Below are 26672 nucleotides of genomic sequence, written 5' to 3'. Positions count from 1 at the left end.
GAGAGAAGACATGACTCAGCATTTGAATATTTGTGAGAAGATTGCTGTCCTTAAAAAAAGATCAGCTTCTGCGTGTTCATGCTTCACAGAGTGCATATTATCTGGAGAACAAAGTACTGGTAAATTGGTATAGACAGTGATTTAAAACATTGAGTTGTTGGTATGTCAAGAACTTTTTTTAGAGATTATCTAAGGCTGAGATTTTTCACATTACTGTATTCTTCCTATAGTTTAATATGATGCTTAAGAACACAGGTCTGTTGTCTAAATGCCATGTTAAATATTTAAGATATAGAATGCTTTAAATAAGAAATACTAAGAAATAATCTCTATTTACTTTCTTAATAAGTTTTATTTTAAATAAAAACAGTAGAAATATAAAAAAATAATCTAACCTTCTGAGGCATAGGCTTTTGGAACACAATTGTAGAAGTAGTGATCTATGCTGCAGGAACTGAGCTGTGAGCTTTCATTTGTATTGCATTTGTGACAAATAAATTAATATGACCTTAAAGTAAATCAAGAACCTTTTCCGTCTTATGTGCTTAAACATTGCAACTTTAAAGGATTCATGCATATTTTTGTGAGTTTCAGTAGCCCTACAAATGTTATACCTATAAAAATAATTTACATGTTTAGGTTCCTAATCTGTGAGGTTTAGTTTACCTGCTTTCTCTTCCCTTGTGATAACTCTTCCATGCTGCATCAGAGTGTATGATTAATAGTTAATATTCTAGGTGAGATATTTCATGTTTTCAGCAATGGCTCTGGAAGAGAATTATGCCTGGGAAGTTCTACATGTGAATGGATGTTTCTTTTTTCTATTCTTTCCTCTACTCAGTCATTTCAAATTGTCATAATATCTACCTAGAATAAAATTAAGCGTCCCATGGGAGAAGAGTCTAATTCACCTTGCTCTGTTTTTAAATCAGGTGAAGTACCACCAATGAGATGGATAGTAAATTTTGACCGAGATCTTCTAGATAGTCTGGTATTAGCAGCACAGCTGGCAGCTTATTGTCCATATTTGGTAAGGACTTTTCTTAATATTGTGCAATTTTTATACAATTTATAAATGTAAGTGGGTTTATTCAGGCCTTATTTTCCTTTGGAACTGTTTGCATATGTGGTTTTTAAAAAGAAAAAGAAACAACACCAAATTTTAGCAAGTCTAGTGGTTATTTCAGTATCAATTTTAGTTCAAAATTTAGATTTTGTGGGTTGTTGAAAGACTGAAAATACAAATACAGTAATTTTCCTAGTGGAAAATCAAGAGTTTGATTTCTGTCTTCTCTAGATTGCTACTCACTTTGTAAGGATGTATACTAAGCCAAGAACTCCTGAACAGTTTCTGCACAACTCTTTGATACTTGTGGATGCTATGCAGGCTATCAGTCTGGCTATAGACATAAAGGTAAATGATTTTGTACTAGCAGTTCTTATATACTCTTTTTTTTCCTTCACTTTTGTGATAGTAATATTGTACATGAAATTAAGGTGAGGTTTTAGCAAAGCAGTTTTGTTTCATGATGTGCTCCTGTATGATGGAAATGAAAATACTACTTCATATAAATACACTTAATTATAAGCAATTTCCAGAATTCCTTGCTTTGTAGAATCATATATACACAACTAGTTGAACATTATGATTAATTCAGTTCAGATTATAGCATCATCAATCACACAACAAAAACCTCAGTGGAATTTATTATTAACATTCCAGGGCAATTTAGACAAAATATATTTAAGAAAAACATCATGCACTTAAACTTGAAAAGGAGTGGTAAAAAAACCCATGACTGTCTGGTGACACTAATGAAGATACATGAAGGTTTGATGCACACAGAAGTCTGTAGCTTTAGACTGCTGGTGAGAGTAACACTGTAAGTTGTCAGCTTCTGACGTCCCATTTTGGGAATGATATGATGTTGTTAATATTAGCTTCTTGTTCAATCTAGGATCCATTTAGAATCATTTTTATATGTTTAATAATGTGCTTTACATCTCTTTTTTCATTAGCCTAGAGCTCCAAATTTTCTATATACAATGCCTTTTACATATGTTAGTGTCGTGGTTTAAACCCAGTCAGGCAACTCGTTCACTCACTTCCCCCCCTTCTTGCTGTCCCCCTACTCCCGGAGGGACAGAGAGGAGAATTGAAAAGAATGCAACTCACATGGGTTGAGATAAGAACAGTTTAGTAACTAAGGTATAACACAAATCACTACTGATACCACCAATAGTAATAATAATGATATAATGATGGCTTTACTATGGCAGGCTAAATCAAGAAAATCCACAGTTTTGCATACTTGTGACTGACAGGAAGCATAAAAAGATAATCTAGGTAAAACAGTCAGAATGAAGTCATATTTTGTATCAGAGGCTGGATGTCAGATACGCGAAAGTAGTTAACCACATTAAAGGTGGAAGCAGAACTCCAGGATATTCTGTTTAATTAAATTTGTGTGTTTTAAGACTACAGCATCTAAAATGCTACAATGTTATTAGTTCAGCACATTTTTTGAGGTATTGGTGTTTTTATAGATGGGAAAGTTCATCTCCGTACGGAATAGGAATTTAAATCTATATAATCTATTAACATCAAAGAAAGGAAGAGATCTTGGATCTTTGAGGTCTGTATTTTAATTCCAGCTAAGGCATGTTCTACAACAAAATACTGGGGAAAGTCAAATGAAAGAAAAAGAGAAGGTAGAGGGTACTTTTTACATAGATTTATTGTAATTCATATATGCTTTTCAAAGACTATTGTAGAAATTTCACAAGCTTTATTCAGCAATAAACACAGCAAAATACATGAATTCTGTTGCTAATTTAGGATTTTTCTGATAGTCTTGTCTCTTAAATTTAGCAAGCTAAAATAGTCCAACAGTATTGGCAAAGTTCTTGATTATAAGGCAATCACTGCTTCTGAACTTTCAAGGAAGCTTTGCAGTAATTAATACAAGGATGGTTGTGACAGCACAGGCTGAGACACATGTTAGGTCTGGAATAGATGGCACTTTCAATCCCTTAAAAAAATCTAAGCTTCTACAGTAATAAGTTTAACAGTCTGGAAGACTTCAGCTGCAAGTTTTAAATTCTACTTCTAACACAGTTCAGGGCTTTTAAATTCTTTTAAGGATTAAGGCGTAGGCTTAAGATGGAGTACTTTAGGCAAGAAATTCTTTGTTTCCACTTTCTAATCATGATTGACAGCTCAACCCTGGGGTGTTAATGGTGTCTTTCTATGTATTTTTTCTTTGTGTTTGATATTTTTAAGTTTGAAATGCTTTGATTTGAAGAAGATCTGACTGAAAGCCCCCTGAAAAATACTGCAAGATGAGATGGTGGATAACAGTGATATGGAAGGAATGTATGTGACAAGGATAGATTGGGAGAGAAGATGCAGTGATTGGGTATAGAGCATAGAGGAACTCAATTTGCTACTGATTTAAAACTGGGGCCAACAATACCGACATTTATATTTGGGATGAACTAAAAGGGAGGATATTTTCAAACAGCCTATAGAAAATCTTGTGAGTAAAGTCAGAAAGTGTTAATAAACTAAAAATGAATGTGGCTGTTTTGTTGAAATGGAGGGAGGAATTCAGCATTGTTGTGGAGTAGGAAGCAGTGAAACTGGGCAATAACACAGCCACATGAGTAAGAAAGAGGGCTAGATGGCAACCCCAAGACTTGAGTCTGAAATGAAGGAGAGAAAGAAGATGCTGTCAGCAGCCAATAGAGAAGAAAGAAATGCAGCAACAGAGAAATTTTTTAATTTCCAGTATATGGAAGAATTTTTCCTTGAGGAAGTCTACAGATTGTTGTATGCCCTTAGAAAGCTAATTTCCTGGCTGTCACTTAATGCTTTAGTTGTATTTTCATTGTAGTCATCTGTGAAGATGATTAACACTTTTATGTCTGCAGTTTCTTGCATTTTAATAAGGAGCTATTAGTTTGGTAAATATGGCAACTTCTTGATAAAACTAAGGAAACGGATTTCTTTCTTAATTCTGTTACTTGAATAAAATTTATATGAGACTGCAAATACACAGATAGAACTCTGCATCTGTCTATCCACCAATCTATAAACTAAATGCAAATACCTTGGTTTGCCTGAGATAGAAATTTAATATTGTGGTGTTCTTAAATTCAGAAATAGAAGAGGAAAAAAAAAAATCACTCTTATTTGTTAGAGTAGCAATTATCTTCTCATACATATCTTCCTAGGGTATCCTGAAAAAAAAACTTGGAGGACTGAATCTTCCTAAGCATTCTTATAAAAGTGAATGCAACAAATATTTACTTTGATCTCTAAGCTTGATAAATAAGGGCATTAGATAAAGCACATTTGTCTGGAATTCAGCTCAATTGATAATATTGTGCAAACCATCCAATATTGTCCCACACAACCTCCTTGTCTCTAAAATAGAGAGACATTGATTTCACAGGTGGACCAGTCAAGGGATAAAGAGCTGGCTGGATGGTCACATTCAGAGTTGTAGTCAGTTGCTCAGTGACCAGGTGGACACCAGTGATGAATGGTGTCGCTCAGGGGTCCATATAGGGTCTAGTATTGTCTCTGTTGGGGACATGGACAGTGGGATTGAGTGCACCCTCAGCAAGTTGGCAGTGACACCAGGCTGAGTGGTGTGGTGGATCCTCTAGAAGGAAGGGATGCCATCCAGAGGGACCTAAACAGGCTTGAGAGGTGAGCCAGTGCAAACTTCATGAAGTTCAACAAGGCTGAGTGCAAGGTCCTGCACCTGGGTCAGGGCAATCACAAACATGGATTCGAAGAATTCTCCTACCCTGTTGAGAAAGAATTGTGGGTACTGATGGATGAAAAACTAAACATGAACTGGCAGTGTGGGCTCACAGCCCAGAAAGTCAACTGCATGCTGTGCTGCATCAGAAGAAGTATGACTAGCAGGTCGAGGAAGGGGATTTTCCTCCTCTACTCTGATCTTTAAAGACCCTACCTGGAGTACTGTGTCCAGCTCAAGGGCCCCCAGCACAAGAAGGATATGGACCTGATCAAGTGAGTCCAGAGCAGGCTACAAAGATAATCAGGGGGCTTGAACACCTCTCCTTTGAAGACAGAGTAAGAGTTGAGGTTGTTCGGCCTGAAGAAAAGAAAGCTCTATGGAGACTTTATAGCTGCCTTGCAGTAATTAAAGGGGCCCACAGAAAAAATGGACTCTTTATCACAGAATGTAGCGATAGGACAAAGCTTAACAGTTTTAAACTGAAAGAGGGTCAATTTAAATGAGTTATTTTTAAGAAATTCTTCACTATGAGGGTGGTGAGACACTGGCACAGGTTGCCCAGAGAAGCTGTGGCTGCCCCATCACTGGAAGTGTTCAAGGCCAGGTTGGATGGAGCTTTGAGCAACCTGGTCTAGTGGGAGGTGTCCCTGCCCTTGGCAGGTGTGTTGGAACTGAATGAACTTTATGGTCCCTTCCAACCCAAGCCATTCTGTGACTTTATTTTGTGATAGTGTTTTCACTGGCATGAGATCTATGGAAACATGAATTGCAACAGGCAAGTGATCTGTTTAGCAATGTCTATTTTTAGACTCACCTAGGTTATACTTGTAGGCACCCCATAAACCTGTTCTGGAAATAAAAGAAAAGGAAATGTATGCTTTTTATTTCCATCAGAGTGGCTGAAAATTAGTTGGACCAGATAAGAGTCTCACCTGGGGTATATCTAAAGAGAAACTGGATATGCATGGCATAGATGAAGTCTCTTAAAAAGGATATTCATATGTGTATTCATTAGAAAGATATTAAAATATAGACTTTTAAGCTTTATTTAGACACCAAAATGACTACTTGATCTTTTATCCAGACTTGCTGACTGTTCTATCCTCACATTGACTTCCAGCTTATTGAAAACTTTGCTACTGCACTTGTATAAGCAAAGCCTATATAAACTTAGGAACCATCTTTTGCTCACACACACTGTTGTTTCCTGTATGTTTACCTTTTAAGTTCAATGTTTAAGCCTGACCAATCTGGAAATAACTAATGAAGATTAGATGTATAGTTTTCTGTTTCTGAAATTTAATATATTATTTTTATTACCTTCTGTTTGTTTATAGTTTTGCCATAATTTTCAATGGTCATTTGCAATTGTTGGTTTAAATTAGTTACCTAGGTAACATGGCCACTGATTCCAAGCATTTTCTATTTTCCATTTTTTGTGGCCTGTTAGCTGTTCTTTGGCATAGGATGTCTGTTTTCATCATTGATTTGCAGTGGGGAAAGCCCTTTTGCATAATTTTTGCATCTATTGAATAGTTTGCTTTGTTACATTATTTAAGTAATAATTACATGTTCAGAAAAGCAAAGTGTTATTGCCACAAGAAGTGGTTCAGTGATCTGCTCCTTCCTGATATCTTTTAATAAAGTTTTTCTCTCTTCTATCTGTCAGAACTTTGGCTTATAGTTACTATGATTATTTCAAATTTAAATCACCTTTTTTTTTTCCAGCTAGGTGGATTGATATTTGTTTATAATATATTCTATTCTAATATCAATCCACTACACTGCTATGCTAATAAAACGGAACTGTCAGCATTCTCTAAATATCATGAAATGTCTTAGATGCGGCTAATGCCATTTATTTTGTGCATTAAGTTATAAATCTATTTTCATAAAATTAAGAGCCATTACTTGTAAGCAGTTACAACCTGTTTTCTGAGGAGTAGTACCAGCAATACTAAAGACCAGATTTTAATAATATACAAGTGACTAAAACCATGGAGATTTGCTTATGGAATTAATATCACAGACCTGATGGTTTTATAAAAGTCAAATAACTTTCTTTTTGTGATAGAACTAATTTACCAGCCCTTGAATTTTTTGTCCATTTTTATATAGTCCTAACTTGATGTTTAGCATTTGAAGTACAATAATTAGTCCAGTTTCTCGGCTTCAGCATTTTCTTTAACTAAGCAACATTAAAGCACAAATGAAAAGCTACCAAGCAAGCACAAAACTCTTTAAATGTGAGAGGCCTTTTCATATTTTGAAAAATTCTGTCATGGAAGAAGGTGGCTCCACTAGATTTTCAAATTTTTTGCCTTTGATGCTCTTTTTCCTCCCAAAATTATGTCAGAATGCAGCTTTTGTTACTGAAGAAAACCTTTGCCAGTTGCCAATCCATCAGTCATCAAGAAGCAGCTGTTTGAGGGTGGAGCTATTTGTACTTGTGGTCTGTGATGCATCATTTTTCTTTCTTAGAGTCTTAAGACTTAAATCTCAGCTACTTTTTATGGTCCTATGTTTCAGGCAGTAGATTTCAGCTAATACTGCATTTTAATAACCTTAAAAGAGGAAGAAAGTGCGACAAGCAATTTCTAATTAAAACAAATTAATAAACTGTTAATGACAGGCTTATTTCTGTATATAAAGAATGAAACAGGGAAGAATTTAAAATGATGACAGAGAGGTGTTCAACAATAATAAATAAATCCTTAAGCCACTAATTTCCAGAAGCTGACAAATTATGTCAATGTAAAGACTGCTTTATGTTTGCCCACCTTCCTTTATTCTTTTCTCAAGCAACTGCTGTGTTGGCAGAGGCAAAATGATGGGATACTGAGCCTCTGATATTCCATGGAGATCAGTAGCATTTAGATCTTGTGGATCGTTGTTCGCTATCATTACAACTGCTTTTCTATTCTAACAAGGGACATTAATGAAGCTGCTTTTAGCTATAGCTGCAGAAGGAGCTAACTAGAGGAACAAGGCCTTTCCGCAAAATCTGAAGATAGACTGGCTGTTGAGTTCTGTCCTTTGGGATGTACATTTACTTTTTCACAAGGTGTTTTATTGCATCTTGAGCATTTATTAATTAGGAAGTTGAATAGGCTGGTTTGTAGAAGCGCTGCAATGTAGTATAAATCTTTAACTTGGAAATAAAAATTAGCTCAGGTAGTTAAGATGATAGATATGTCTGCACTAAAGGCAGTCCAGAGGAGGCCAAAAAGTTTTCTCCCCTTTTCAGACCATATGGCTAAGAAATGTGATGTCTTTTCCCAAGTTCTTTTTAATATTTGGGTCACAGAGTAACTGCAGTTATCCAAAAACTTCTGATAATGAGATTGAAATTTTCACTTTTGCTTCAAGGTTCCTAATGAGAATCCACATAGGACTAGTTCTTCCCATGGAGTTGCTTTATTGAGCTGACTGTTTTACCCTTATGATCTCCCGCTGATTTTATTTTTTTTTTTTATTGCTAGAATTTTCTGTTCTTCGAAATGACAAAAAAAGGAACTGCTAAGTAGTTATCGATTTTTTTTTTTTTTTTTTTTTTTTTTTTTTGTATGGTCCTTGAGAAATATACATGGAAAAGAAAGAAAAACATAACTTTAAATCATATTTGTATAGTTAATCATAGTTTAGGAACACTTAATTAAGTCATATTTTTTTCAGATGTTTCAGGAATCTGGATATTTATTCTTCATTTTATCTTCTTAATACTGAAGAGGAAAATATAATCTGTACAAAAATTTTACTGGATTAAGAAAATTACTACATATTTTGGTTATAATCTAAGTGTGTAGCATTTTTTTTCCATTCAGTAAAATGCAGAATTGGCTCATGTAAAAGCAGACATATACAAAGGTGGAATATTAACTAATGCAAATAATATTTCTACATAGACTCTCATCAGTGAGCAGGTGACTGACTAAATAGCTGCTTTGCTTTCATTATCCTACTGTTTTAGAAATAATAAACATTCCCTTGATTAATCTGCTGGAGAGTACTGAGGTTCTGTAATAGATAGTTCATTATGAAAATTGCCTCATAAGACTCAATTAAAAAAAGATTTGAACCAGTTTTTTCCTCTAAAGCTCCATTTAGGCAATAAACATCATCTCATGTTGAGGACAAAAATACAGTTGGTCATAAAATACTGTGGGTCTGGAAGTGTTGTCCTGTGAAAACTTGGTATAATGTAGTTCATAGAAGAAATATTAATGTATAGGAATATCTGTTATTCTCAGAGATCCCTGGAAATTTTTGTAGTATTCATAATAAATATCAAAATGAGTCTTTACTGACAAAGTAAGAAAAGAAAATTAAGCTGATACAACTTTATCCTCATAGTTTTAAGAGGTTTTGGTCCTGAAAATGTATGGCGGTAAGAAAATTTACCCATGAACACAGTGTATTTTTATCTAGAGAGAGAACTTTTTTGTGAAATATTTTTAAAACTTTGCTCTTTTTATAGGAATGGTTGTAACAAAAACCTGTGCTCCTTATTCAAGATACTTCAATTAATGTCACATTTAATTAGATGGACTGCATTTATTTACTTTTTTTTTTTTTTATATAAATCTGACTTAATCAAAAGTATCACATTACCATTTTTATTGCATTTTTACCTTACCCAGAAAAGATAACCAAGGCTTCCCCTGGAGTATCATATTCTCTCTCCATGCTACCACAGCTGGAGGCATCTAGCAAATTTCAGTTAGAATTGCTCTATTCTCCTGAGGGATCTCACAGAATCACTGTACACTCTTCTACTGTGAGTTTTTGCTTCATATCTAATAAGTTCAAGGCTTGCAGGTTTCTTGGGTTGTTACAAGGCCTTCTCTATAAAGGTCTGCTTGAGGGAAGTATGTGCATGCAGAAAAGCAGGGAAATTGTATACTGGGTTTATTGATAGCTTGCTAGCCTTGAATCAGCAAATATGTTTGCTCTTACAGTGCACACAAGTTTTTTGTGTACATGGAAGATATATTTATGCAGCTGTCGTTGATGAGACTATTGCTCATCTGAAGAGATTTGTATGTTGTTACCAACTCGTGATTTTCTGGTGCACAGTGTGGGCTAATGTGCCTGGGAGATGTTATTACTTGCAGTAGTTTTTGGAGGATGAATGAGGGTGAACATTGAGAGCACACTGTTAATTCCATGCAACTCTTGATTTCCCTTGTTGCCTAAAAGCTACAGATGTTTTTCTAGATCTTTTTCCATTGATATGCCTGCCATGTACATGCTTATGAGACAGATTGAGATCCATATAGCATGCATGTTTCTAAATTCAACTGGTGGTGTAAATAAAACCTGGTGCAAATAAAGCTCTTTTAGATAAACAAAAAGGCTTGCCATTTAAGATAGTTTTGTTTAGTTTTGCCTTTTTTTCCCTCTTTATTAGGACAGTGCAAAAATAGTGTTGTCCTCCTACGTATGCTTGTACTCCAAAAGAATGTAGTATCATTTGATACTTGTTTGTTCATGTCCATAGAAATAGATGCAAAACTTCAATAGTTGCTGAATAGAGAAAGCTTTTTCTTTATTGCTAAAGTGTTTGTATGTGAAATATCTAATAGCAGTTGCTGAGTTCCTAGTGATTTAAAGAAACAAGTAATAAGCTACTTTTCATAAGAGAAAGTCTTGGGATTTAAAAGCATCTCATACCTATTTTCTTGCTGTCTTAAATGACCCTGGAGATCTGAAAGACATTGACTTTATATATATGCAATTAAAAAAAATGTCCTCAATCTGCTCTTTGAATGGTTTGTAGTTGCAAAATCATGATATGATGAAACCATTCAGAAGGAAGCTTTATTCTAGAGTGGTGGTATGAGATTGCCTGTAGTTATGTACAACTCATCCAAGCTGCTTAGAGAGGGTGACAGTGACAATCAGCAACAACCCAATAGATCTGGGTGGTTTTTTTTGCTTGAGAGCTAGACAAAAATTTCCATGTAAGGTGAGGGGATTTAGAATGGTAATCACTTTCTAGGCATTAGGCAAAGGAGGGTCTTTTTCAAAATACTGCTGTAGTGAATGACTCTTAGTTATGTAAGGGATCCAAATAAAATGTCTTCAATGAAAAAAAGCACCTTTTAATGGGATGACATGTGGCAGTTTAATGAAGTGGTTTGCTGCTTAAATCTGCTCCCAAGTGTGTGTATTTTTCAGTATGACTTCATATTTAATTCAGGAGAGAAATTAACTGCAGTTGTAAATTTTATTTAGTATATTATAAACAACTTCATTATAATACTCTTTATTATATATTATAAAGTTGCTAATCTATAAGTTTTAAAAACTTACTTTAATTTTTGATTTAGGAAGTACAGCATCTTGTTTATTTAAATCTGTAGCTAGATCTTTCCTGTCTGTATTTTTGGGAAACCACTCACATCATTAAGTTCCTTTACTGTTTGATTAGCTTTCTGAAAAGGTCATGTATTTGATGGAAAAGTTTCTACCTCTCTCTTTTCAATGACTTACCAGAATTGCTGAGTAATAAGGGTTTGACAAGTTTCACAGTTGCCATTTATATTTGTTTCTGTAAAGCAAATATTTAAGATGCAGTAATACTTGGTAACTTTTGTAAAGCAATTTGTTATGTCAATAAAAATAACTATATAATTGTTAGTTGGATAGTGATAATGTCTTCATAAACAGTTGCAAAAATATACAAAGATGTACTTGGGATGGTATTTTGCAGAGTAAACCAAAAGATTTTAAAAGTGGTGTTGTTTTTTTTTTTCAAAGATAATAAATACAAATGTTTTTCCAGTCACTGAATTTTACTTGCTTTTTCATTATGCTTCATTTTTGTAAAAGGAACCTCTGTTTCTGCTGAACTGTGGGGAAAAAAATGTGGTTTTAATTTTTATCCTAGGTTTATTACCAGAGCATATCAGTGGTCTTCAAGAATTAGCTTTTTTGTGCACTGCCAAGATTCATATTCATCTTAGCTATGTGCCTAATTCAGTTATTAAAAGTTAGATGGAAAATATTTGTGTAATAAGAATTACCATAACTTTTTGGGTTTCACCTTCATATCTCTAAACTGTACAGGTAAAATTTAAACAGTATGTCTGGTTATTTTTCCTTTTTTCTTTCCAATATTAGGCCAGTGACATCTGTGATCCAAACCCAGTCATGATGCTTATTCTATGTGTCTACCTATATGAAAGTCTCCCTCACTACTTACCCAAGAACACTATAGAATTTACAGGTGCTCTCCATGCAACAGTTATTAAACAGGTACTAATACCACTGAATTTAGATTTGTAGCAGTACAAGGCCAAAGCATTGTATGTATATCTGTGTTTATATTATGTATATACTGCAACAATGAATCAATGGATTTCGTGTCATTTGACTACTAAATGTAGAAGATGGAAGTAAGCATCTTCTTTTTTAACCTCCTCAGGCTTGGGATACTGAATTCTGTTGCTGTTTTTTACCTTTGCTTGTAAACACAATAAAAATCTACAAATCTAACAAATCTGAGGTAAAAGACAGAGAGGAATAAAGATTAACAGGCATAGGAGGGTAGTGTATACTGCAAAAAGAGTACCCAGAAATACTGCGGTTGGATAGTCTGTGGGAAGCCCATGCTTCTTTAGAAGAAAAATTATCTACCTAAATATTTGAAGTACTTTCTTATTTTGTGAAATCCTTAGTCTGTATTTTGGAACTTAGCTGCAGAATACACCTTTTATACTTGAAAAATTGAGTAAAAATAGGCTGATGTTGTTGTTGTGATAGGTGCGTCTGAAAAACCCAAGCCGTAAAACTTTGGTGTACAACGCTATTCTTGTTGGAAGAGATGCCAATGATTTCTCATTACCTAAAGGGAACACTGTCACCATTGCCCCTAAGTAAGTAATGTTTTGGGCTATTTTTGTCATTAACAAGTCTAGCATTATGGAAATATAAACTACTAATTTAATACTGGTGGAACACTAGAAATGTGTTCAACGACAAATGGCAAAATTAGTCGATATAAAGATCAGGCTTTTTTTCCTAAACCCAGAACAAGTCCAGAGTATTTTTTCAGTGGGACATTTGCATTTTAGCTCAATAGATGGCTTTAAGAGCAGAATACAAACTTTCAGATCATTAGAGGAGTAATCTGTGTCCAAAACATATTTTTATTGCAATGTGTATTGAGAGCTTTAATTTTCAGTTTGAATCAGCTATTCTTTTGTTGCCCAATTAAAGCTGAGTTATCTGCTCTGAACTTGATTCACAGTTTTTTACATTAATGCATTATGGAAGCATGAGCAGGTAAAACTTCTTTCTTCTAAGATTTCAGTTTTTTTTTGTTAATGGCTAGGAATTTAAGAGCCCATGACATAGGTTTTATAATCTTGTTAGACTGCTGCTTTTTGCCTCCATCCTTTCTCCCCACAGAGTTGGAAACTCTTGCATTTCTGAAAGCAATTTTGGAGAGATTTAATTTTGGCAAAACACTAGGTTGTTAACATTTTTGGTATCATAAATACTCATGGTATATTGCCATCTTTTTCTTTTTGTTCACTAATTATGCTTTTCTCTTTCTTTGTGCTTTATGTCTTTATGACTGCATACAGGAAGTTCAGTAATCCCCGTTTAACCAGAGAGGACAAGATTAGCAGTTACTCTGTCTGTCAGTTAAGAGTTTTTAAGTTTAGGCTGCAAGTCTATTTAAGGTACTCCTTTGCAGATAAAATGGATTAGAGATTGTCTAGGAAAGGAAAACACATGTCAACATTTGTATGAAAATATCCTGTGAAGAAGAAAAAAATCAAATATATATTGTCAAATTCCAGAATACACAACATAAATATAGTGCACTTTAAGGATGATTAATATTTCAAATGACATGCAAAAGGGAAAACAAGTAATGTTATATTGATTTGATTTCCAGTTTTGCTGCAAATACTTCAAATGAAAATTAACATAAAAATGTAATCCTTGTAAATATCATGTTTCTCTGAAAGGTTGTAAGCAACCGTTGTTGTTTTTCACTTCACCTTTAAAAACACCCCGATAAACCAAGACACAAGTAAATGTGAAAAACATTGTCACTGACCTACTTGGCATTATATATAGCAACAAACATGTGAAAAAGTGCAATAGAAATAAAAGCTTGTGGAAATGCCAGTCATCTGCTGGTGACTTATGCAGAGTTTATCATAATCAGAGTCACAGAGTCAGCTAGGTTGGAAGAGACCTTTAAGATCATCAAATAACCTTACTTGTAGTCTTGGTCACTAAACGAAAAATAGGTTCTTTGTACTCTAATAGCTTTCTTAATATTCTGATGGATGTGTTTGAGAATTCCAGTGTGGGGGTGGGAGTCTTGTAGGTGTTTTATATTATTTCATAATCTCACAGGTGGGTTTGGAAATGATAGTAATGTGAGTAATGAACTAACACAGCTGTAACTGATTATGTGTAGGCTTATTGCTATTAGTGCAAAATGGTAGAGGATTTGTAGGAGAGAATGTTCTGCTTTCTTTGGAAAGAATGCTTTCAGAGAAACTCAGAGATAGCAGGTAGGCTTGTAACAGACTTCTTGAAAAAAAAATATCTGTGGCCTAAATAAAAAGCAAGGGAGAATTTTCAGTATATTCAGTAAGACATTTGATGTGAGTGTATTAGTGAAGCCTATCAGAGTTGTTTTTTTTTTTTATGATAATGACTATGATCTGTTTAGGAATAAGATAGCTAGAAATAAGCCCTTCACATTAAAGTTCTTTGTTCTAGTTTTTGAAGTAAATAATCCATAAATATGGGATTGAAGGCAGATTAATTAATGTATTAAAAATCGCTAAAATGTAGGAAAACCTACTTGCTGTATCAGAGAACATTTCTACATTGAAAGCTGGAGGTATATGTTGAAAATTTCTGAGTATCTGTAATGGTTCAGAAAACATATAAGGTAGGTAACCCTACATTCTTATTCCCCTGAATTGAAACTGTTCCTTATGAATTTATGAATATTACGTTTAAATATGGATATGCCTTCACCACTAGTTTGTCCTTCACTGCAAGCTAGCTTGATTCTAGCCAGCCTTTTTATCTCTGAAATGACAGGTCCTTTAGATAAACTAATAAAGACAAAGCAGTTAAAAATAGCAGCTATTGCCTACTGAAGGCCTGCTGTAGAGCTTCAGTCAATTTGTAAGGCTTGCTTTACCAAAGTGTCAGGGTAAAAGGTCAAGGCAAATATTAGCAGTTCAGAGAACCTTTACTCATGAGTGTTCAGGCAATTACAGCTGAAAAGAACTATAGTCTTGTTAGGGAGGCTAAAGAAACTGAAACTTGTCAGTCTTCTGATTGGAGAGCTGGAAGACTTTTAGAAAGACGTTATGCATAGAGATGTGCCTGTAATTATCTGCCAAATTCCTATATTTAGAAGTAACTATAATTGGATTTGAGATGACTGTGGGTCATTGTAATCACTAATGAGGAGTAAGTGTGACTGAGTAATCCTGTTGGACCTGCTGTGTGAGCATGTTTGGCCTGGACGATTCTGCAGATGAAGGCCCATTCTGAAAAAGCTGCATTTACTTTCTGGGAGATATGAATTGCAAGAAACTGATAAGCTAAACAGATCAGGGAAAAAATTGAGAAGAAAGGCAAAGGGTAATGAAGAGGGGTTACTTAAATATATCAGGAAGCAGTGTGCAGCATAAAATATTTTAAAGTAACAGTAACAAAGTGATAGAAATATGTAGTATATTTCTATCTGTATTTTCAAAGAAGCATGACAATGCATTCCGTGGTCCAATACTAGCTGGAGAAGTTCATAAATGGCTGTGGTGGGTTAAATGTGGCAGCTACCAGATGCTTATCTAGACACTCTCTTACTCTGTCTCCTCCACAGAATGGGAGATAAAAAAATGCTGAAAAGGTTTTTGAGTTGAGAAAGTTGGGGACACTGCTTACCAGTGACCATCACGGGAAAACCAGGCTTGACTTAGGTGAAATTGTTTTAAATTTCAATTAAAATGGACTTTTGTAGTAGGAAACAAAGATAAAAATTAAGACATCACCTCATGTATTCCCCACCCTTTTCGCCCAAACTGGACTTCACTCTTTCATTCCTGAGTCCTTTACCTTCTCCCCTTGCCATCCTGAATGGCACAGGGTATAAGGATGAGCAAATGGCTTCAGTCACTTTGTAACAGTTCCTCTCTGCTTCTCGTTCCTCCTCATGCTTTTCTCCTGCTCTGTGAGTCCTGCCATGGGCTGTAGCGTTTCAGGAAAAAATTTGCTCTAGCATGAGTATCCATGGATCACAGTTACTTCAGGAAATGTTTAACTGCTCTGGCATGGGGCCCTCCATGGATTGCAGCATGGATGTCTGCTCCAGTGTAGTCCTCTCCACGTTACAGGGAATTATCTGCTCTGGCAGCTGGAGCACTCTCCCTCTACTTTTCTGACCTTGATGCTCCCACTGCTGTTTCTTACTGTTTTTCCTCACTCCTCTGCCCTTCTGATGTTTTTGCCCTTAAATACGCTTTCACAGAGATGCTACCAGCTTGGCTGATGGGCTCATCTGGATCCATTATGGCACCAGCCAGAACCATTTGTGTCCTGCACAGGACAGCTCCCCATCTCTTCTCACAGAGGCTGCCTCTACAGCCACCTGCTACCAAAACCTTGCCACCTATGCTCCATATCTGTCAAGAATGAATATTTTATATCAATTGGTCAAGATGAAACTGGCTTTAATCCTAAGCAGCTGAACATCAGGAAAATCTTCCAGAGACTATACTGTCATTCTGCTCTGGCTTTCGGGATGCATCAGAGCATTCTCAGTGTAGCTGAGTGTCATACCTTGCATATGATGTAATTAATCTTTCACCTGAGATTCCCACTCTGCAGGACACTGCACTATGTTATCAACTTGCAGTTCACAACAGTAATAGCACAAAGGTGTCTAAGCTGTCTTATGTGTAGACATGCATATAAGTTACTCAGTCTGGGTATCTTAACAAGAGAAGTGAGGAAAATTACTTGATCAGTATTTAAAAGTGCCTTTCTGGGAAAGGGACCTGTTTAACTGCAAACAATATAGAGCAAAACTTTTTATAAGAACAAGAGCTTGAAGCTGAGTTGTACAAATTCAACCTGGAACTAGCAAAAAAGATTTTCTCTAGAGGGGAAAAAGCCTGTATCTGAATGACAAATTCTTTAACTGTTGGGGTTTTGCAAATCACAGGACATTTAAAATAGTGCAGAAAATGACCTCAGAAAGTAATTTAATCCAGCCTTATGCCTCAGATAATATGGGGTGCTTTCTCAGAAAAATGCTTCTGCCAAGCACTAGTTATCAGAAGCAATGGAAGGATGGTTGGGTTGCACATAGTAGCCTGCAATGTAGAACTACTTTGGATTGTCTTATCTAGTGATTTCTGATCCCTCCTAACACCTTTTAATTTTTTATTTTTTTTTTTTTCCTACACTGGAGAACAACAAATAGAATTTGGTTGCTTGTGTTTTTGAAAGGTGGCACATGCTGAGCTGATAAAGAAATTAAGAATCTTTGGCACCTACAGTGTATCAGATGAAGTGGGTGTGGATGTAGCTAGTTATAATAATATGAGAATGAGCAAGATTATAGAACAATTCCATGAGCCAAATTTTTCTCACTTTACATTGTCTACAGCACAGATGAAAAAAAAAAACAAACAACTAAGCAACTTTGTGTTTTCCCTGGTGTTGGCTTTGCCACAGAAGGCAACAGTTGACAGTTCAAACCAGATTTCTCTGCTGTTGCATAAGCCAGAGGGCAAAGATCAGGCAGAATGCTCCATACACTCCATTTCCCTGTCATTCTCATACTTGTGACAAGAGCAGACTCCTTAAAACTTGATCCTTAAAGTGGTTTTCAAAGTGGATGTCTCAGGCACTATACTTGTCTGGGAGCCTGCAGTCCCAGGATGCATTTTCCAGGATGTTTTGAATGGCAGGGTGACTTAGTAGCCTCAGACTCTGGGGGGCTTAGTAACTCTTCACTGTCAAAATTGATGTCTCGGGCCTCTGCAAGAGGAACATGAATGCTGTAAGAACTTCCAGCATTGGAACTCCATAACTGATTCTCAGAACTGACATCCTGAGACGTTTGGCCTTAGGAAGACCTTTGCCCAGTATCATACTCCTTTATCCTACAGGTTGAGCCTAGAAATCATACTGGATTAATTCTGTTGCCTACAGTCATCCTTTCTGCAGTTGGGTGAGCTTTTCTCAGTTCTGCTATATCCTTTTTGAGGATTTTTTCCCTGATTTTCCCTGCCCATGGCAGGGGGGTTGGAACTAGATGATCTTAAGGTCCTTTCCAACCTAACTATTCTATGATTCTGTAACAGGATACCTGGCTGTTTAACTTACAAAAATCTGTTCAAGCAGGAGAATAAAGTAAATAAATCAGTTGTTAACTTAGGGTAATACTATAAGGAAAGAGAACTTCCTGTGCTGGTGCATGTGGGAAGAAAAATTAAGCTACATGTTGAGGTCATAAAAAGCAATAAGGACTCAAAATTTTTCTTTTTCTATCTATATAGTTCTTTTACTAGAATGTTTTCAGGTCTTTTTAGGTAGGAGATTGTTTCCAGAAGAAATAAATCACTTATTTTCTAGCCCCTTTCTCTTACAAAGAGTCAAAAAAGTGCTTCTGAATTGATATTTCTGAGTAATTTCTGAGTCAAAATGTGGTGCAAACTATTTAAACTATTATTATTGTCATTATTTTGGTAGGAGACAAGCAGCTATAAATGTGGAATTCACTAGTCGCTTTCTACACCCTGCTGAAGCAATGTTGCTACTGGTCTCGAAGAATGTGGGTGGAATAGATGGTGCCACGCTGACATTCTCTCTAAAGTCTGAAGTCAACCATATTGAGCCTGCTGTAAGTTTATGTGTGTATGCTTAACACTGCCACAAAAATATTGCTCTTATGTACCTTATACCAAACAAAAGTGAACCAAGCTGAAACCTATGAATTTTCAGGTTTCCAATATTAGCCTATGTACATGCGTAGAAAAGCCTAGAGGAATATCTAAGATTCCTAAGGATATAAATCACACTTAGATCCTGAATAAATTTTAAAATTTTGTTCCGATTGCTCTGAAAATAGATCCGCACCCTTTTGGAATATGAATGCTTGTGGAAATTCCATTGTGAAGGTGGTGATATGCTTCAACCTAGTTATTTCTGCTGTCAGATGTAGATGGTCAGCAAAATTTTGTTAGATGTTGCTAGGTTTATTTGTGACTTTAGGCATTCTGTAGATTTAAGATGTATCCCAGAAATAGTAAGAGCAGAGATAGGCATGTGTTCCAGCATTTGTTATCAAACATTTCCTGAGAAGGTGTGGACAGATCCTCTTCTGAACTTAGATGGTGTTTATACAATTATCTCTCTCTTTTTGATTTCTTTTTTTTTTCACATGACTTTATCCCATAGCAAAAGACACTGATGTTAGAAAGAAGGATTGGGGCAAGAGAAAAAAACAGAATGTAATGATAAGAAAGAAAAAGGATGATATCTCAGTTCTGGGCCTTGTGCTATCATTTGGAAGAGTATTTAAAATGTGGTGAAGTTTAATGCATGTTTAAGAAGAAATAGGCTTCAACTGTTCTTTGCTGGCAACAAAGCCTAGCACTTAAATTGTGTTAATTTTGTAGTCCCCTGTAGTCAAACACATGGTTCTATTCTTTGTAATGTTTTCCTGTGTATGTATTATTCATGAATGTAGGTTTGTAACTTTTTCATATTGATAAAATTTTTTATTCTCTTTTAGGATATATTGAAATGCAAATCCCCATGTTATGAGCTGAAGAAAGTTACCCTAAATGTTACCAACCCCTTCAGTACTGATGGCATATTCAGGTAGATGATGCTGTAAATTCAGATCTTTAATGATCATTCTGTTTTATCAACTCTTTTCCATAATTTTCTTCTTCTTCTTAAAAATGCAAAACCTTAAGGTTAAATTATAGGGATTTATATTACCAAAATTGTTACAAGCACTATGAAGTGGAAGCTATTGTCCTGAACAAAAAAAGATAAATAAGCCTTAATTGAAATTCATCTCAGTGTAAGCAATAAAGCTAGAGCTTTAATCAAATGGAGTTCATGAACTTTGCTTGTATTTTTGTGTTTGGCTGAAGTCCAGCAGAATTCCAAAGAGAAACAAACCATGTTAATTAATAGTTGGTTATTTTTCCCCAATCTGCTTTATCCTGCTGTTTTAAATTATTAAGCATGCGAAAGTAAAAAACATGGTTTTGCCTTGGGGCTTATAGCACTATCAGTTAATCTAATTTTTCATTTATATTCGTCATAGATGTAACAACTGCAGAGTTATAAGTATTGCTTCACTTAATATAAAAGAGATAGAGAGCTGTGCCCCTGTGTATGTGATCTGACTCCATATTTTTTTCTTTGGTCTATAGAGTTAAGGATTGGTTCATGTAATTGATTTATTTACAAGAGCCATTTCCAGTAATATTTTTAGCTTATTTTACTGATCTGAGTAACATATGTGTTGCGTAAGCTGCAAATTAAATTTCTTCTGCCCCTATGGAGTGGGTTTGATACAGACACCTGTGACAGGATTGTTTTCCCTGCTCCAGTCATGTGCTCTGGCATAAGCCTTGTATGTGTGAATCTTATGAGTTTATTTAGCATCTGTCTTTTTTTTTTAAGTTCTTGAGGTGGTCAAAAAGGTTGTCTCAAATCAGTTCTATGACATGGATTAAGTCTCTTGGCCTAAATTGTGCAAAATGTTCTAAGTTATTAAATAAGGAAGAATTAAAACATTAATAAATTCTGTTTTTTTTTAAAAAGCTGTTAATTTTTTTTTTCAGTACTTTTAATGTATCTCTAATTGAAAATAATAAGCTTATTTACCAAGCCTTCATTTAAAAGAATAAACTTAATGTTGTCTTCATTCTGCAAGTTAAAAAATGTGTACTAACCATACCCCAGGGTCACTTTGCTGGAATCCACAAGTTACTTAATGCAGCCAGAGGAGGTATATCAAGTGAAGCAAGCAAAGCAAGAGCAAATTTTCAGGTAAGCTCTAAATGTCAATTGCTAATTATAATATAATGAATTGTATAACATTTTAATAACACATTACAGATAACTGTAGAGAAAAGATAAAGATATTGGGATAGGGGCAACTGTGGTGACTTAGGTGACTGAAACTGAGAACTAGTTCCAGTTCAGTGCAACAGGATTAGTTCCGATTCTTGGCATGAAGAAGGTAGAGATATTTGAAGGTGCAAGAGTAAGGTCAAGTTTTTAATTATAAATATGCAGTGTATAGAATTCTAATTGTGCTGAAGTGTAAGATGTTACAGGTTCAGTAGTCTCCTGGAGATGCAAGAATAGGGTAAGAGGTTATTACTGCAGATATATTGATATGTTAAAATAATTTTATGTCTAGACATTACTGCTAGCTGACCATGGAGAGATTTTCTAACATATGAAATGTGGAAGGAGAAGGAGAGTTCAAACTAAGTGTGGTACAGATAATAAAGTGCCAAAGAATGAAAAAGAGAGAGCAACTGGAATGAGAATCAAGGAGGCATATAGAGAAAAATCCATGCTTGACTTAACGTCTGAAAGAAGGTAGTTCAGTCTTCAGTTGTTAGACAGTGAGATAAATACCAGTAAGCTTAGGTGAACAAGCAGAAATCTTGGCAGGCTTTAAAGAGGTGAGATGTAAATCAGAATCTCTGATAGTCAAATTTAAAGGAGAAAAAAGAGAATCAAAAAGGTTTAAGAAATAAAATTTGTGTCACTCTCTAGAAGCGGCCCAGCATAGAGAAAGAGCAACCATAAATATCTAAAACAGTGTTTGGAACTTGATGGGTGTTAGGTATTGCACTGTTATTTTAATAATTGACAGTTTAATAGCTCAATTTTTTCAGTCATAGACTGAAAATATTAATTCTAAGCCCTTTTTTTTGTGTCTACATGATTGATCTCCTTTGCATGCTTTGAACTTAATCTCTGCAGGTCCATGTGGGGTTCTTAGTCTCACAGTTCCTTCTGTGTCCTCCAGATGTGTTAGATGCACTGCTTTAAACACTGTAACAAGCTTTACCTGGCAGGCAGTCCTTTTACCTACCACCTTTCCCCTCTGGCAGTATCACAGGTGCCCAAAATGGTGTTATTCACACCGAAAAGGAGACCAGTTGTTCAGTCACTGTGGCATGGGCTGATCCTACTGTGACTGGAAAGGCATACCAATCTGAAGCTAGGGCCCATATGGACTATATCCTTACTGGGACACAGTGCTGTATAAGCCAAAAAAACACCTAACAGTGACCCATGTCTGAGGCAGGGTGTCATTCAGTTGTTGCAGGCAAGACCTTTTTGAACATGGGGAACTGAATGATGTTTGGTGAGAAGGATAGATTTTTTTCTTTCATCCAGCTGACAGTTTTTCTTTTAAGTATACTGTGATAAAAGTGCCTGGGTTTTTTCAAGGTATGAACTTTTCTATGCTTTTCCAAGCCCTTGGCGCTTCAGTTATTACCCTTGGTCTACATCTGTGTACCAGTATGGTCTCTCTCTGTGGGAGGAGAACCAGGTTCAGAAGTGCACACCACATGGCCCAGGAATTCTGATGTAAAACTATCTATAAGCAGTTTTCAAGCATGTTGGTATTTTGAATTATGTCCATTAAAAAAGTATTGAATGACAGTAAAGTTCAAGGTTACATTTAATAGCTAACATTCCTTCATAGATTTCCTTCTGCAGGACTAACAAGTGTAAAGGCATGCTAATGATTCACTAATAATCCTATTCTAAGACCACAACCAAGCCGTTTAGAGTATGCATTACAGTGTTCATGAGTCATAAAAATGGCTTATGATTGCAGAGACTGATTTGCAAAAAAAAGCTGTGAATGTGGATAAATATTTTTACATCAAGGAAAGCTTTATACCAAAAAAAGGAAAAATTAATAAATTTCAAAGCTAGCTTTGCAGAATATTGTATGTATCTTATTTTTTTTTAACAGAGATAATACCCTAGCTTTCCAAATACTTTTAATTTTTCTGACTATTGTTCTTATACTTTTGTTCTAAGCGGTTTCATGTGTCAAGGAAAGAGTTATGTTAAACAGAGTATCTATGTTTATTGACCAGCCTGGCAAGTCTCCTATAAAAGCAGCTCTTCCCCTCTGTCAGACCAGCTCCTCCAGTAGACCTAGCTTCCCAAATCGAGTTCCATGTTCTAAATAACCAAGCCCATGACTGTGGCACCATCGTTCTAACCATTTATTAACCTGCCAAATCCACCTGCTGTAGTCTCTGATTTCGCAGTCATGACTTGGTATTCTGGTTCAAAGATAAAGCATTAAAATATATGATGTTTTATATAAAATTTGTATGTTTATATCTTTACGTGAAATACTCATTTGTAAGTACAGAATACATAGTTGTACTTGCATACCTCAGAGATCATTTTCCTTTCTGAAAAATAGCCTTTAAGTATAGGTATTAAAATGAATCCCCAGGGTAACATATTCTGAGAATTTTACAAGTCCATTTATTTAAGGCTGTGTTTTTTAATTAGCCTAGCAAGATTAACTGTTTATTTTAAGAGAGACCCAATAGCTATCAAATGCTGTATGTAATAATTATTTGCTATAAGCTGGTTCATCAAATTTTACTGCTATGGGAGAATGACTTTTATGTGTAGATAATATTAAACCTGAGTCTAGATCTGAAACTCGCAGTATTTTTTTTATATACATTACACAGTATAGTTTTCAGCAGATTTGAGCTCTGTGCTTGTAAATTAAACAAAACTCTCTTTCCATAAATGTAAGTGCACCGTCTTAACTCTTGTTAAAAATGGTAGGAAATATTTGTGAAGGATAGAAAACCATATAAAGTCGCATCAAGGAAATAAGATGGTAAGGAGCACAATTTGCTTTGAGTGGATGAAAATAAGCAAATATTCTGTTGTAAGTTGTTTTCTGAAGTGTACCTGTTCTTTTCAAATACACTTGAAAAGCAAATCTGTAATTAACAGAGTTAAGGTGTTTAGGTTAAGATACATCCCCTTCACTGTTTTCTCAGACAAATCCTTGATTGCATTAAGTTCATTGTGAATGATTAACTACACTGTTAGTAAACATAGATAATTACTCTATTTTCCATGTAAAATAGGCACAGTGGAAGGGGCTTTGTTGTTCCTGGGTTTTTCAGTCCCCTCTTTTCAGGGCTATGACCTTGTACAAATGAACCTTGTATGTGAACAAAAGTGACTAAGTGAAGAGGAGAATTTAGTAGACATTTTTAGAACTTGCTTGAAGAGCTTCTCTTATGAGATTTGATGCTTCCTAGAAAGACCATGAACTACATATTGACATGGGATTTTACATCCCTAATGCCTTATTGTTTGGTATAAATTCCTCAGATACTCTGAGCCAAGAGAAAAATTAGTGATTGTACAGAAAATCATGGAAAATTATGTTTATTCTGTGACTAGAAATATTGTAAAGTATGTGTAAAAAAGTGAGTCTCAAATGTGGTTTTGGTTTTTTTCCCCTCATATAATAATTCTTGAGAAAAAGAGAAAATCTAAGGAATATTTTAGGCAAGAACTTTTTTAAGTAATTAATTTCTACTCTAAAGATGCCACATTCCATCTGTTTGGATCAGCACTATAAGTAAGAGAAATTGTTTACACCAGGCAGAGATAATGGTAACAGCAGCCCCCTATTTTTAGCCATGAAATATTCAAATATTCCACCATCTTGTGCTTTTTCTTAAATAATTGAGCTCTGTTTCTTCTAAGAAAAAAACATGGCTCAAAAAACCTTAAATAATTTTTATACTATTGATTTGTTGTAGTTCAGGAATACTTGTTATACAGAATTGTGGGATTCCAGTGGGATGTTTCTGATGGTTTAAATGTGGATCTTGCACATTCTGCATTGAGTTTTATTAACATTAGTGTAAAATCCGTGTTTTACTTAGCCTTACTGATTTCATTTGTAAAAAAATGGCCTGTCTTACCTTAAATAACAAAAGAAGTGTATTTCCTATTAAATTTCTTAAACATATTGCTGTCCTGGGTCTTGGTTAAGCTAGCTGATATAAAGTCTCCCCAGTTTTATAGTAAGATGTGTTGTGATGTGTTCTTTCTGTATTACAATGTAGCTGTCTAATTTAAAAATAAATCTAAATAAACAAACAAGCAAATAATAAATATGATCTTACATCTTATTTTCAAGACTGCATTTTCAAAATTAGATTGCTATTTAGAAATCAATAGGGAAAACATGCAGGAAGCTTTGTTATATATTTACAAAAAAATATAGATTAATTATCTATCCCTTGTGAGTTATAAGCACTCATGAATAGGAGGGAGAAGGCTGACAAATCAATACACTGGATTGTCCAGTGTATACTTGTATGTAGTATATATTTGAAACCCTGCTTCACAGTGAGTTTTTTTAAGTACCTTAGAGAATTTATCAATATACGTGTGATTTGAAATGAAATAGTGTGTCTTGAAGAATAGGAATTTAATTCAAAAGTTGTATTTAGCGGTAAAGTTTTCTAAATTAATTAGGGATTTTTTTACTGTTGAGGTATAGTAGGACAAAAATCAAAACATCGCTGTTTTACATTCCAAATAGAAATTTGGAGACATCTTTCAAAGCTAATGATATATCCTACTATATATAAATTTTTCAAATGTTTGATTTGCAGATTATAAAATTTAATCTTCATAATTATTAATATTCTATGCAGTACCTGAAGTCTCTGCATTTAATACATATAAATGAAATATTAATGATAAAAATATATTTTCTTAAAGCTCTATTGACTTTACTGTCTAGGAAGGGTTAAATATAGGACTTTATAAAGCAGTGAACCTCTTGTGCATTTCCAGCCAAGATCCACAGTCTACATTCTCTTTATTTGTAAGTGAAAGAGGAATAATTCCCTGCTATCACACTATGTTATATTTAAAAAAATATATCCCCCACAGGAAAAAAATTCAAATTTACATGGTGAAATACTAGTCCCTCTGAGGTCAGAAATCTGCTGCTGCACTGAACAATAAATAAAACCAACAGAATTAAAAGCATTAATGTGTTAACTGGAAAAAATGAAATGAGATAACATTTAAACACTTGCTGTATTTCACAAAATTAAAGCAGTTAAGGCCTGAACCTTTTTTTAGAGTTGGTAATGTTGCCCCCACAGAAACACAGACTTCTGTTGAAATCAGTGGAGCTCTTCAGAGGAGTTTAGTTTCTCATATTGTAAGAAGCTGCAGTCTCAAGACATGTCCACAGGTCTGAAAATATAAGTCCTGGCATGAGCACAATGTATCTGAACTGAATTTGATTTGCAGATATTTAGATTTATTTCTATAGTTTTTTTTTTTTTTAAACTGGAAAGACTGAATGGAAGACAACTGAGAGCATCAGAAGAACGCAGGGCCTTGCCACTTCATGATGTACCAGGGAACAGTTCTTTCCTATCTTCATAAGACATTGAAATGATAGAAAAGAACTGGAACGGAGGTCTGCAAAGGTGTTATTGAAAAGGAGTAATTTTGACTGTCAGAATATAATTGTACTTTTTTTAACATGGAATTTTGCTTATATGAATATTGCAGAGATATTATACTGGTTAAGTGAAGGGAGCATGTTCTGGTTCTGCTGTAAATAAGACTAGTAACTTAAGTGGAAGAGGTACTATTCAATACTATTGGTAGGTAGATGATTCCACAATGTGGATTTTTTTTCCTGGAAATATTTGCTTTTCAAGTATTTATTCATAGAAAGGAGAACAAACCTAGCTCTTAATAATAGAAATATCCAGCTTTAGAATATTGCTTTCATTTTTTTTTTCC

At 34.9% G+C, this 26672-nt stretch overlaps 1 protein-coding gene across 1 annotated transcript in view; it reads left to right on the top strand.

The window, feature by feature from the left end:
- Positions 1-26672, top strand: part of CFAP47 (cilia and flagella associated protein 47) — a gene marked incomplete at its 5' end in the record, with an annotated part of 281148 nt that overhangs the window by 87302 nt on the left and 167174 nt on the right. Inside the window, 7 exons of the mRNA XM_062608026.1 lie at positions 933-1030; positions 1298-1414; positions 11901-12035; positions 12543-12655; positions 18528-18678; positions 19573-19661; positions 20763-20849. Coding sequence (XP_062464010.1) covers positions 933-1030; positions 1298-1414; positions 11901-12035; positions 12543-12655; positions 18528-18678; positions 19573-19661; positions 20763-20849 — 790 coding nt within the window. The remainder of the gene's footprint in view (positions 1-932; positions 1031-1297; positions 1415-11900; positions 12036-12542; positions 12656-18527; positions 18679-19572; positions 19662-20762; positions 20850-26672) is intronic.

The sequence above is a fragment of the Pezoporus occidentalis genome, unplaced genomic scaffold (genome assembly GCF_034315485.1).
Source record: "Pezoporus occidentalis ecotype Australia unplaced genomic scaffold, CSIRO_AGI_Poc_V1 ctg129, whole genome shotgun sequence".
In the NCBI taxonomy this organism is placed as follows: Eukaryota; Metazoa; Chordata; class Aves; order Psittaciformes; family Psittacidae; genus Pezoporus; species Pezoporus occidentalis.
The sequence above is the reverse complement of the archived record's forward strand: the minus strand, read 5'-3'. Positions and strand labels throughout refer to the sequence as shown.